The following is a 14,108-nucleotide window of genomic DNA, read 5'->3' on the forward strand; positions in this document are numbered from 1 at the left end:
AAGGGGAAAAGAGACAAGTAGGTAGGTAAGTTAGAGAGAGTGCTCTTTATAAGGGAAAACCTATACCACCCATATACAGATACATTGTTACGATCCTAGTGTCCCACATGGGTTAAGTCTAATCTTGACCATGTGTATATAAGCTCTTGGGCACCCTTCTCTTGCAAGCCGATTCTCAAGAGTGAGTTCTACCCAAAGTTCATATCATTTGGTATCGGAGCTAACCACCACGTTGAAAATGGGATCGAATGAGTTGCAGCTTTGTGGTTGAGTCATGAAGGAGGCAACCTATAGGCTGGATGAAAATGTCTTGGTGATATGTATGGGCATAGTATTAAGTCATTGAATATTGATAGATGAGTGAAGCCGCCAAAAGCGAAATGGCTACCATAGGGTCAATGTCGATAGAGTGAGCCGCCGTGGACATCAGCTGCGAAGCGTGGTGGTATGTTACGATCCTAGTGTCCCACATGGGTTAAGTCTAATTCTGACTATGTGTTTATAAAATTTTGGATACCCTTCTCTTGCAAGCCGATTTTTAAGGGTGAATTATACCCAAGGTTTATATCATACATCATTTTCCACCTAGCCAATCAACGCTCAATCTTTTCAACAACACCATCTCAAATAGACTTGGCCCTGAAATAGGCACCCAAGCAGAAGACCAAGATACTTAAAAAGGCAAAGAGAAAACCCCAAAACCTAAAATTCTAGTCAACCTATCCACATTACCCACAAGAACCAAAACTGACTAGCCAATTAACCTTCAAACCTGAGACAGCTTCAAAACATAAGAATAAAATACGCAGATAGCGAAGATGATTAGGGTTGGCCCCACAAAATACCAAAATATCATCCACGAACAATAGGTGTGTAATATTTACCACTTAGAGAGCCTAGTTCCCATAGAGGAGACCCCTATCAACAGTAGCAATAAGCATTTTACTTAAAACCTTCATGACAACAACAAACAGAAGAGGAGAGAGGTCTCTTTGTCTCAACACACGGAGCTACTGAAGAGATGCAATGCGCTATCCAAGAACACAATTTTTCCCCAAAACCGTACTTGCTCAGCATATACAATAAGAACTCCCAGTTGACAATCTAGTCGAGATGAGTATGCCTGGCTTCCCCATACATTCATTAATACAGACATATGGTTCAATCATCAGGTCATGATGGTCACTTCCATTCGAAGCAGGAACAAAAAGAGACATCAAGTTCAAATAGTCAAAGAATCATATGCCTTTTCAATATCTAGCTTACAAGGAACCCCTGGTTTTTCACCATATTTGATTTGACTATCCAAACATTTTGCTATAGGAACTCAATCAACAAATTAATTTTTGTAACAAAAGTAGCTAGAATATGTCATGGATATGCTAGGATGGGATACCATCTGGGTCCTGTAGGGATATGATTCAAGCTAAGAATTGAATTTTTTTTTCCTTAAGGAAACGCCAGGGGGGTGTTAATGTAAAATGGCTAACTTTGTGTTTATCAAAGTTAGAGTACTTCAAAGTTAGAGAATGCTATGAATGTCAATCAAGGATCACTGTTCCCCTACCCCTACAAGTCCTCAAGCAGAACTCTAGGTTGAGACCAAACATTATCATAATATCTATTTACATATATTTAATTATATATTAATTAATTACATATCCTTTCCCTATTGTATCTAGATTTTCCAAGAATTGACAAACCGCCATATCAACTAGTGCCCATGTTCTGTATCAGTGTTACATAGGTTTCTGCTAGTTTTTGAATTGTCAAATTCAGTGACAAAATAGGCTCGTCTGCAATGGCGTCTAAAGCATGTCCGAAAGAGACATAAATTCCAAATTCATAGAGACGCTCATCTGCAAATGGTCCGGACTCGCCACGCCAAAAAAAATCTGATTTAGTCGTTATTAACCTAGTGCATCCGAATGAGAAAGGACCTCGTCCGGACGCCATAAGTTCTGCAGTTTTATTTTCAAAGTTCGTATTTTATTAGAATAGGGACTATTGTAGTCTATATATTGGAAACGTCTAAGCACGAAATATATATAGATTCTACATGAGAATCAAGTGTGCTAAGAGAGCTTTTGAGATTTAGAACGTTAAGAGTTTTCTCTCTTAGAGTTCAGGTTGTACCTTCATCCACAAATCATGAACAACGTATGAAGCCTATCGAAGTTCCGATAAAGGAGATTACATAGAAGAAACGTTCCAGAGGTTCTGAAAGAACTATTGCGGTAGCAGACAAGTGGGTCACTTGTCTAGTACACAGGATTGTCAATTGCAAAGGTTTTGTAAGTATTGACATTGTGTAATTTCTTGTTTTTATATAGTGAAGTGATTTTATGGGTTTGGTTGCCCCAGAGTGGTTTTACTTTTGAAGAGTTTTTCAAAAGGTTTCCATTTCGTAACCAAATATCTGCGTCTCATTAATTTACTACACTTATATATATTTGGTGAATGACTGCATGATTATTAACTTTTAATTCTGCATATTGTTGGTGTACACCTATTCAACCCCCTTCTAGGTGTCTAATTTTTAATATATATGCAGAATTAAAAATTAATTCTGCATATATTTTCAGTTTCAAGTCAAGGAATTACGTGGGAATAGCCACACCATTTTCAACATTTAGCTACCAAATTAATCTGCTAATGGCCCATCAATCTCTTATTAAGTCAAAAAAAGAAGTGCAATTATGTACTTGTAAGAGGAAGGTGAACAGGACAAATAGGGTACCTTTTTTTGGATGAGGAATAAATAGGGTAACCATTGTTTATGTAAAGGAAAAGACAAGAGAGGAAGAAAACAGAAAAGAAATAGGAAGTGGGGTCTCATTGTCAAATTATTTACATGAATGACTTTGAATATAAGTTGCATGGTTTAGTTTTACATCATTAGAAAGCATATGGTCAAGACATAAATAAGATACTAGAGAAAAGGAAAAAAGATAAAAGAAGTATCCTCCAAAGCAAAACTGCTTAAGATCCTGCAACAACTAAGAAGCTGAAATTGATAACTCCAGACAATAACTAAGAAGCTGAAATTGATAACTGGGGTTCATGGGAAGTAGTGTGCCTACTAATAATACCATTAATACTTTTGAATCAAGTATCATCCTCATGTGCTGCAAGTAGAATAGCACTTGTTGGGTTTGTACAACAATATCCTGCATTTACTATAGCCTAAATTTTTTGAATAACTAAGGCTCAAGAGCCACAAGGCCCTTAACTTTCCATATTGCAACTAAATATTGATGGAAGAGCTGTGGAAGCAGATAAGGAAAAGTTCAGAAAAGTTCAGAAGTAGATAACGATAACAAAAAAAGGCACACAAGCAGTCTCATCAAACTAATTTCAGAATAATGTTAGACTTGCCTGGGCCAAAATGATGGGACCTCCTTGTGATGCAAAAAACTTCTCTTGTTTCATTAGGTTCACTATGAATGTTGTAAACTTCTGCATGTAATGCTAAACCCACCAAGCAGCAGAATCAGTTAGAAAGAGCCTCAATATCATTTTATAAGGTAAAGATTGTATCACAAGAAATTAGAACATAATGTTGTACTATTTTTTTTCTTTTAAGTGTTCTTAGAGTTTAATGGTGACAATCCCATTTCCATACCTTAAAAGGCTCATTGTCGGTTCGAAATACAGTTCCGGGCACATAGTGCAACCAAACAGGTACACCACTGTATCATAGAACTGTCTTTTAGGAATTTCCAATCAATAGTTGAAGTTTGAAATAGTGAACGAACATTAATAACTGCCATGCTCCATAGTCTTAGACATCAAGAGTGGATTTAAAATCTATTCATTATTCTAAAAGAGACAATATCACAATATATGATTGTAATAACATACCCAAAATTCCATTCTGCCGCAACAAATGGACCAATTCGAAGAATCAAATACAACCCCGCCTTCTGAACAATCTTCACAAACTTGACCAGATCATATCGCCCCCCGAAATAATACTACCGAAATCAAAGAGAAGAAGAAACAAACCAACTGAATATGATTAGATACATAGTGATCAACACATCTGTTATTAATTACTGCCTCTATCTCAAACTAAATGATATGGTCTGAAAAGGCAAGATTATGAAAGAAAAGGTAAGAATATAGTGATTTTTCTAAAATTTCATTTTATATTAGAGGTCGCACGATTTTTGTTATCTCACTCACATTGGTCAATGATCAAGTACTACTTATCTGTTATCTCACTTACATTGTCCGGAGAAAGTTCATGACCATTCCAAAATACATATGTTTCGATCACATCAACCCCTCCATCCTTCGCTGTTTGAACCAAGCCCGGCCACATCTATCACAAATCAGAGTCATGTAAACAGAATTAATTTCCATCAGAAATAGCAGAACAAAGAAAAAAGTAGTCCAAAATAAAGCTATAGAGAAAACGATCAAATAGCCAAAGCAATGCTTAACCCCAAATGCAAATTACACAGGGAATCAATTAAAAACCAAAAATGAGAACGTTCTATTAAAACGGAAATGTAAATTAAAGAAAGAATATTAAACTAAACAAGCTAACAAATCAGTAGACTCCCTTCCATTACGAACAAAATGAATGGAATAAAAATAACAAATACATTTTCTTTTCCAAAAGTTTCTTAGCAATGAAAAAAGAAAACAGAAAAATCAAACAAATACGCAAATATAACTCATGGAACTCTACGAAAGCAGGAAACTGCAGAATCAGCGCATTACAGAGAGTGAGCAATCGATAAAATAAAACAATCAGGCCCCGTTTGGTCGCTGCGAAAATGTGAAATGAAATGAAGAAAATGCGAAAATGTGCAGCAGCTCAAGATTTCGGTGCTCTCATTCTCGGACGCTAACTTGTGAGCAAGCGAGCGGAGGATTCGGCAAAAAAGTGGAGTGGAGAAGAGAAGTGAGAGAGTGGTGGCTCACCGCGGGAACGCTGCGCGGGTAGTGAATGGAGGCGGAGATGAGGAGCTTCCGCTGGCCATTAATGATGAGCGAGCGACTGTCGAAGGTCACATTGCCGGCAATGGATAAAGCGAAGCAGAAGAGCAGCAGTATCGTGAATCGGAGAAGAAGAGAGGAGGAGAGCTTCATTTTTGGTTGTGAGTGAGCTGAAAGAGAAGCTATGTATCCATCAGAGGATCGTGTAGGGAGGGAACACAGCATGTGTGTAGTTACGACAAGCTTAGCGCGTGGGTGAGGCCAGCAGGGGAGGCCAGGACAGATACTGCCGTATCACAATGTCCAACCGGTAACTTTTAACTCCAATTTCTTCTGAAATCCCGTAGCCGTAGGATTAGAGGTTTTTCTTTTTTCTTTTTTTTTTTTAAAGAAAATGTATTTTTTCACGTGTAATAAATGTAAAATTAGTTTTGAATTTTTTTTTGGGAAATTGTATATAAAATCCTTAGGTAAACGCGCCTTTTTTAAAAACTCCCTGGGTTTTTTTTTTCGAAAATTTACTCCTTGGGTCACTCGAAATTACTAGAAACTCCATACCGTTAAATTTTGGTAACTGCCGTTATTTGAATGAAACGAACCGTTTCACTTAAGTCCACCTAAGTGGAATTTTTGTATCCTACGTGTTCACATTGGACACGTAGGATATAAAACTCACCGTTTTGGACCATCCAAAACGGTGAGTTTTATATAACTAGATGGCTTCTTTTTTGAAACCCTTCCATACGGACCATACGAAACCCACCCGATAGAACCAGCGGCGAGCCACCGACGCAGCAGACGCCACCGACCCAGACTCCGCCGGCGACAGAACCACCGGAGACGGAACCCACCGGCGACAGAGGCCACCGGCGACAGTACCCACCGTTTGGACCATCAATTCCGGCGTCACTTTTCCGGCTAGGTTTCCGTCGATTCACAATATTTTGAATCGGAAAAATCCGGTTTCGACGAAGGTATTTTCCGAAATTTCTCTGTGGGTTTTGTTGATTGACTGAAATGGAAGCCTTTAATAGTTGTGTTTTGAATTTTCTTGTTGTGTTGGAAGCTTTTGGTCGAAACCCCATCCCCAACCATTTTTTGTCCAACATCTGTCGAATATTCCACTTTTGAGCCAATATTATTGTTGATTGGCAGTGGGTGTGGTCCACCTTGGTTGTGGTCCTGGAAAGAGACTGGTTTTTTTCGTGTGCACTGGCAAGTTGGTCAAGGGGGATTGTTTGATTTGTATAATTATTTATTTTATTTTGTTGCTTCTCTACTCAAATGGTGGATTGCCGAGGACATGAAAATAGGAATTCTTTGTGCATAGTTTACGCCAGTTTCATCATTCTACAATTGAGCAGTATTTTTTGAATTTTTTTTTTTTTACCTAATAGTTCATGCCATACTTGCCATACTTTTCTATGCATGTCTTTGTTTTTAGGTCCTCCAATATTGTTGCCACCTTTTTTAGTTGATGAGAAGAAAGGTCAATTACTGAAAGAAATGTTAATCATATTAGTATTAACATTTGGAAGAAAAGTATTTTTCAATGGAGAAAAAAGTGGTATTATTGTTGGGATATGATAGATTGTGGTTGGTTGGGTTTTAATGACTTTGTAAATTTTTTTAGGGAAGTTTCATCATTCTACAATTGAGCAGTATGATATATGTGGTTGGATGCTATGGCTAATTTCTTCTTATTGCATGCTTGATTACACTGCATATTTGCATGTTTATAGGGAGCCCTCTATGCTCATATACCATCTCTAGCTACTACACTAACAACTTAGTATTGTTTAGATTACAAATTGAGCAGTACTATTTCTGTAGGGGAATCACATTTTAAACAATGTGATTATCTATCGGTTAGGGTTTAGGGTACATTATTTTTCCCAGTATTGTTTAGATTACAAATTGAAGTGAGAATAATCTTTTGGCAAGCTTGATTTTATTTTTCTTTTATGAGCTTGATTATTCTCTCACATGTCAGTTATATATTGTTAGGTTCATATTATAAGATGAACAGGAGGAAGAAAGATTTCGGGATAGGAGACAATGAAAGCGAATTCTACGATGGAAAGATGAAAAAGGTTTGTGAATTTTAATTAGTGAAACCCATTAGGGAATTGTGATTACTTCTAATAATTGTGGGTTTCACCGTAGAATGAGCAGTCAATGTCGTCGGCATCTATGACATCATCGGTGAAAGAGGATATGGAACCTGTGCAGTGTAGGTGCGGACATACAAGCCCAATTATAACATCCACTACTATAAAAAATCCTGGGAGGCGATTCTATGGGTGTGCTATGTATGACCGTAAAAAGGTATTTGAATTTGGATAATTTGGTTTTACGAAATAGTTATTACTTTGTGCTTGTTCGTAATTATCAGATTTTTTTTTGTGTAATTACAGAAAGCTGGCCAATGTCTTTTTTTCCAATGGTATGACAAAGAAACCTGTGCTCGCGGAAGGGAGGTCCTACCTGCGCTGTATAAACAAGTTCATTCCCTGAAATGTGAAGTGTCATTACTTAGGGGCAAACTAAAGATCCAAACATATTTGTTGGTTTTTTTGTTGGTGATTTGTGTACTGTTGATTTGTCTAAGGTTGATGGGGCATTGAGGCATGGGAATGAGGCAATTAGATTATTATCAGTGAAATGGACTATCTGTTTTGTTGTTGTCAAGGATATTGTTTACTTACCTATGTTGTCCACGTGGATATATGGTTATGTCTTCTATGTAACAATTACGTAAAAATCCTGCTTGTTCGTAATTATCAGGTTGTTCGTAATTATCAGGTCGGCTGATTACTTTTATGGAACAACTATTTCCATGCATTAGTTTTATTTGTATGCGGCAATTTATGATTATTTGTACGTTGCTCTTAAGTCTGAAATATTGAACCCTACAATATAATTTGCAGGCATAATTAATTTTATCCGTCCACTAATACAATCTGGAATTGGTAATTGTGATGACGAAATTTAAAAATGTAATTCAATAACTAACAGTACATGTTTAATGCTTAATGAACAACATTGAAGCTAACAAGCACATAAAGTCCCAAAATGAATACCCCAAATGTTTTTATATTACAAACATAAAACCAAAAAAACCCGACATATCACTTGATTATAAAATGGGTATGCGGGAAAAAGGCACTATGAAGAGATGTGATAAGTTTCAGCTTGTGATCATTGCGTGGCACTACTTCCACGGCTTCTTAGTACACGTGTACTACCACGATGTGATGATTCCGCTGTTGCTTCTGCCTGTGGTTCATGTTGGGATCCAAAGGATGCGTTAACAAAAATAATAATTATTTGCAGATACCAAAAAAAAAAAAAAAAAAAGAAGAAAAAAGAAGAAAAACCGGAAATCAGTGTGAATATTACAAATTAAGCACAAGTATATGAGTTTTTTAAGTACAAAAAAAAACTGCAGACTAATTTACTAAATTAAATCACCAATTGCAAACATTCAGATATTAGTGGGCAGCTATGGAGTCATCGGGAAATAACAGTTTTGTTAATAAAAAAAAAAAAAATAAGAGTTTAAAAACTTGAATTTTACCTGTGACTGAGTAGCCCTACGTGTACGCACAGTTGGCTGTGATGACTCGTGGGCTTCTGCCGCTGCCTGTGATTCATGTTGGGATCCAAAAAATGCGTTAAAAAAAAAGGGGGAGGGCGCGGGGGAATCATCGTGAAATAAGAGTTTTCTTAACCACAAAAAAAACTTGAATTTTACCTGTGCCTGAGTAGCCCGCCGTGTACGTACACTTTGCTGTGATGACCCGGGGACTTCTGCCTCTGCCTGTGGTTCATGTTCGGATCCAAAAAATGTGTTAAAACAAAAAAAAAAAAAATGAGACAAATGCTTATTCACCATATGTAAACTTGATAGAACATTCAGATATCATGATTCTCGCTTATAGATGGACATCAAGTAAATAAGTCAACATCTATTTCCTACAACATAAGCATCAAGTTTAACTCAACAGTAAAGCTGTCTAGAATATACCCATGTAAGTAACTCAAAATACAGCAACCTTAGTAACCCAATGAGCATGTTTAAAAAACTCAAAAATATTTTCTAATTCTAATAGCCAAAACAACCCTTTATTTCAAGTAATTTCTATTCCACATGTAGCTTCCATAGCTTCATCTATGTACCACAACAAACCAATATAACCAAGCATTCTTAAGATACATCCTTCAACAACCAATAACAAGAATTATTTTTCATCTTCACAATCCAACTTGTAATAATTTATCCAATCAAGTAACAACACTTCATCACTCACAAAACAATAAGAGATATCATGCCTTAATCAAGGGAAACATCCTCAAACCACCAAACAATTCAATCAAAACACCCATTTTCCATCGAAAACTCCACCAGAAATAACCCCAGAAATCCGTTACTTTAGCTTTTTCAGTTTCAGCCAATGTCTACAAATATCCAAGAAATCAACCCACAAATTTGTGTTCAACTCTCCCCAATCGGTATGGACCAAGAACTAAAACTTCATTTTAGCCATAAAACAAAAATCGGAAACCAACCCAAAACTAAACCATAATCTGTTAAACACAAATCAGAACATCAAAACAATGTCCATAAATTTCAGCATGAGAACATTCCACTAAATTTGGCCAAAACAACAACTAAATCAGTTCCATTGCCAAACCAAAAACTTACAAAAATCTACACAAAATTTCCAACACCCAATCAGAATCAGAGAGACAATCCAACAAGATCTACCTACAAAATTTAATAATTATTATATTACTTGTACAATAATAATTAAGTTAACAAATGTTGGAATTGTTTTACCTGTGCTTGAGCAGCATCTTTTTTCGGCTTATATTTCTTTGGTTTCCACCTCTTCCGATCCGGGTTCAAAGGTAAATGACAACCTTTATAATTATGCCCTAAACCCCCACAATTTCCACATTTAACGATATATCCACTACGGGTTAGCTTGTAGGGGTTAGTCGGCTCATCTACATCTTTTCGCCTACTAATCTTTGGTCGACCAGGAGCCCTTCTAATGATAGGTGGCTGGATTTCATCGCATGGATCATCAGCTGGCCATGTCTGTGGACCTTCCATGCCATACACTCGAGCTGCATATCCTTGCATATACTTGTCCATCTTGTAATAATCATCCAAATAATCCTCTGGTTTTTGTTTATGCATGTAAATTGCAGCACAAGCATGTGAGCAAGGGATCCCACTCACCTGCCATCTTCCACATGTGCATGTGAGATGATCTAACCGGACTAAACGCCGTGGCTCGTATATGTGCTCGATCTCAAACTCCAACTCATTCTGCCACCGACTAATACAATTCCTTGCATCGCTTTTTGACCTCTCCAATTTTTTCTGGATCTTTGGGCATATTGTGTAGTGCGTCGACCGGATTCCATTCCTTTTCTGCTGGAAGCGTGCCATTATTTGCAGACGAATTTCTTCAAGCATAGTCAGTATAGGCTTAATCCTAGCTTCCTTAATCCACGCGTTAAAGCTCTCAGCCAAGTTGTTTAATAACATATCACTTTTGGTTTGGCAGTTGAAAGCATGTCTGGACCATGATGCTTTAGGTACACCACTAAGGTAATCGTGTGCACCTTTCTCCATTGACATTATATTCCGCATGTGATGGTCAAACGCATAAACATTGGAGGCACGTGCAGCCCCCCACAACTCATCCTTCATAGCTTTCCCTGTGTAGCCTTTCGCTTTGAGGTTCGCATGTAGGTGCCGAACACAAAAGCGATGCTCAGCGTGTGGCAACACAGCCTCAACCGCAATTCCAAGCCCCTACACACATAAATTTATGTTAAATTATATGTAATAACATAAAGGAATAAAATAATACAATAAGAACATAAATAGTATTTTACACCAAATACCTTCTGTCTGTCAGACATTATAGTCCAACCAAGTCCGCCATCTGGCCCGCATAAGTCCTCAAATAAAATGGCAATAAACCACTGCCATGAATCTCTTGTCTCTGCCTCGGCCACAGCAATTGCAATGGGGAACATATCGTCGTTGCCATCCTTGCCTATGGCACACAACAATTGCCCCCCATAGTCCCCCTTCAGATGACAAGCATCTAAACAAATTATGGGCCGACACCCATGTATGAACCCCTTCTTGCATGCATCAAGACAAATATACATCCTCTGAAAGAATGCTCCATCTCTGTGTACAAACGCACTACTACCAGGGTTGGTGCTGAGTATTGCCATTGCATATCGCCGTGTGAGGCGATATTGCTTAGAGTGCCTACCAAAAACTTGATGTAATGCCTCCTTCTTCGCTCTATAGCAACGATCAATAGGAACATCGACGTTAAGGTCTCTCTTCACCCTCTGTTTCAATGCATATGGTGTCCACGTGGGGTCATCCTTGAAGTCCCTCTTATAAGTGCGAACAAGATACTCCACATCGCATCTGGAGTTTTCGTATTGATTACCACAAATATGAACCGGGTAGTACGTCTTAATTTGAAAACAAGTCCTGGTAGCATCAGTAGAGGCATGAATCCTCCATGAGCAATGCCCTAATTTACAGACTGCACTCACCCTACTCGTGTCATTGTGCTTGTAGTTGTAATCAAACCCTTTCTGCACAGCATGCGTCTTCAGTGCCTTCTTGAATGAACCTGAATCTGCAAATTGATCCCCAAGCTCAAACGTCACTGGAATCTTCAAGTCATGCTTCAGATTGAACTGTCTATACCGCTTCCTTTTTTTTCCAACCTCGCCAGCGTCACTTTCTTGCAAACTTGCAAGACCATCACTTTCATCATCAGATTCCTCATCCCCCAAATCGGCTCCTTTCTCACCTATGTTAATGTCAGCTTTTTCCCACCATTTGGACGTCCCATCCTTCTCTTTTCTGACACCATCAGCATCATAGAAAAGGTCCTCATCCTCGCCATCAGTTGCTTCGAAGTCAGTCAACAGCTCCTTGATAACTTCATCAATATCCTCTTCCACTTTCTTCTTTCGTGGCCTACCACCACGTCCTTTTTTTTTTGTACCAGTTTCGGGCACGGTGTCTGCACCAACATTCGGATTGTCTTCCTCGTCCTGCAAAACCGGTTGAGCAACCCGTCTCCTTCTTCTTCTGCGTACTGAAAAAATATATACAAAAATTAAAATAAAAAACCAAAAACAAAAGAATCAACTAATTAAAAACCATAAATAATCATGACAACATAAAGTTAGTTGCTGGTGAATATTATTTCTAAAAAAATAAATAAAATAAGAATCCAACTCAATTTCAGTTTGTATGTACCTCCTCGGCTGGTGGTCGGTTCCCCGCTTGGTTTCTTGGATGGCGTAATAGAACGGGCAGCCTTAGTTTTAACTCGTGGGCTTTTGAAATGTCTTGATTGAGAATTTCCACCTTCTCCACCTTGACCTTGTACATCTCCATCTTGGCGTGCAGCATTAGGTATGTCCTCCATCCCTAAAAGAAACAATCAAATTTGTTGTTAGTCATTCGGGAAGGGAAGGCTAAGTGCTGTCATGATATATTATTTGAAAAACAATTAAGTTAACAAATAAGAAATAAGTATACTACCTTCAGCCCTAGGTATTTCATCCACCCTGTCACCTTCTCCATCTCCGTCATGAAGGGGAGGACTAGGTATCTCACCCACCCCGCCACCACCTTCTGCATCTACATCATGACGGGGAGCCGTAGGTATCTCACCCACCCCACCACCACCTTCTCCATCTCCATCATGCCGAGCAGTGCTAGGTATCTCACCCACCCCGCCACCACCTTCTCCATGTTGTCTTTCAACAGCTTCAAGAAATAAATGCTCATCTACCATTATAGCACTGTCCACCATATGCTCAACATATAAATGAACATCTTGTGATCTGTACTCAGCCATAATATTTACAAAATCTACAACGTCTGCATCACTATTTAAAGATATCACTTGAGTATGTGGACTATCACCGACATTATACCAACATCTAAAGTCGCTCATGTATCCTAAGTCACGAACCAACTCTTTCACTTCCCACATACTAAAATAGTCAACATCATAGCCTTTCACTTCATGGACGTCGCCACCAATGTATTTAAATGGGGTATGGGTCATTGTCCCACCGTGGTGCATGATTATATTGACAGCCATATCTGTAAACATATAAAAAAGTGTAAGAAAAATATAAAAGAGTGTAAGAAAAAATGTTTGTCCATACAAGAAAACACAAAAACAATAATATCTATCTATTGCATGAAATAGATTACGTGCATGTTTTGGACTCAAGATGCCCAACTTAAGCTGATACATGTCCATCATGATTGCTAAATATTAAGAGAATGCGATATTTACATGATGTAAAAGAGCGTTTACAATAGACTATTTAAATAAAAGTTAAATTAGAGAAGAAAAATTTATTTTATCAAATTTAAAGAGCCACTTTTAAAATGAGACAAATTTCTTCCAAACTAATTGGGAGGAAATTTCATTCAACCTATTCTAACTTAACTTTTTCTCATTTAGTGTCTAAGAGCATCTCCATCAATAATAGTCCGAATACCTACCGAAAAATTACACTATCTACTTTAGCTACTACTTTTTCTCTATGATCTCTCCAACAAATTATCTATTTCTTTCACTACTTGCATTTAAATATTATTTCTCATTCTTATATCTTTGCATTTAAATGTTATATTCTTTTTTTTTTAAGTATACGTTGACATTGAAGTCATTAAATTATTCTTCCCAAATATTATATTGAAAAATATGGAATCAATTTCAAGTATTCAATTGCCATTGAAATCATGAAGTTATTCTCAAGCATTTAAAAATAAAAAATAAAAACGTGTAATCAATAGAGGACCATGTAAACTAGCAAATACAAAGCCATGAGTGTGATCAACAATAAGTATCAGAAAAACAAAGCAACATAAAACAACCGACCAAAGCAAAAAAAATGAAACTAAATGGAAATATCTAAAAAAAAAAAGGAATACAAGAGAAACAGGAATATCAATAAACAAAGGAACCCATTGATTTTTCGTCCATTGTTTATTATCTAGTGCGTGAAAACATTTCACTGTTCACACTAGGTGAAAAATCTGCAACTTAGCTATTCGGTTGGAAACCAAA

At 37.5% G+C, this 14,108-nt stretch overlaps 2 protein-coding genes and 1 long non-coding RNA gene across 3 annotated transcripts in view; 1 reads left to right on the forward strand and 2 right to left on the reverse strand.

Annotated features, from left to right (window-relative positions):
* BGAL10 (beta-galactosidase 10) overlaps nucleotides 1–5,195 on the reverse strand; it is a 40,827-nt gene extending 35,632 nt beyond the window's left edge. The window contains exons 1-5 of the mRNA XM_059575955.2: nucleotides 4,936–5,195; nucleotides 4,232–4,327; nucleotides 3,865–3,977; nucleotides 3,626–3,692; nucleotides 3,379–3,471 (exon numbers count right to left, since the gene is read on the reverse strand). Of these exons, the coding sequence (XP_059431938.2) occupies nucleotides 3,379–3,471; nucleotides 3,626–3,692; nucleotides 3,865–3,977; nucleotides 4,232–4,327; nucleotides 4,936–5,175 (609 nt within the window). The 5' untranslated portion in view covers nucleotides 5,176–5,195. The remainder of the gene's footprint in view (nucleotides 1–3,378; nucleotides 3,472–3,625; nucleotides 3,693–3,864; nucleotides 3,978–4,231; nucleotides 4,328–4,935) is intronic.
* Nucleotides 5,196–7,120: 1,925 nt separating this feature from the next.
* On the forward strand, nucleotides 7,121–7,754 carry LOC148583064 (uncharacterized). The gene is made up of 2 exons (XR_015909426.1): nucleotides 7,121–7,278; nucleotides 7,368–7,754. It is a non-coding gene; the product is annotated as an uncharacterized LOC148583064 (long non-coding RNA).
* Nucleotides 7,755–8,129: 375 nt separating this feature from the next.
* On the reverse strand, nucleotides 8,130–11,025 carry LOC148583065 (uncharacterized). Its single transcript, XM_088511636.1, has 5 exons — nucleotides 10,876–11,025; nucleotides 9,794–10,783; nucleotides 8,708–8,773; nucleotides 8,531–8,596; nucleotides 8,130–8,229 (listed from the first exon to the last, which is right to left on the reverse strand). The coding sequence occupies exons 1-5, from the start codon at nucleotides 11,008–11,010 to the stop codon at nucleotides 8,152–8,154; spliced, it is 1,335 nt and encodes a 444-aa protein (XP_088367762.1). The 5' UTR covers nucleotides 11,011–11,025; the 3' UTR covers nucleotides 8,130–8,151.
* Between the last annotated feature and the right edge of the window lie 3,083 nt (nucleotides 11,026–14,108).

Source organism: Corylus avellana, chromosome 11 (genome assembly GCF_965113065.1).
Source record: "Corylus avellana chromosome 11, dhCorAvel1.hap1.2, whole genome shotgun sequence".
In the NCBI taxonomy this organism is placed as follows: Eukaryota; Viridiplantae; Streptophyta; class Magnoliopsida; order Fagales; family Betulaceae; genus Corylus; species Corylus avellana.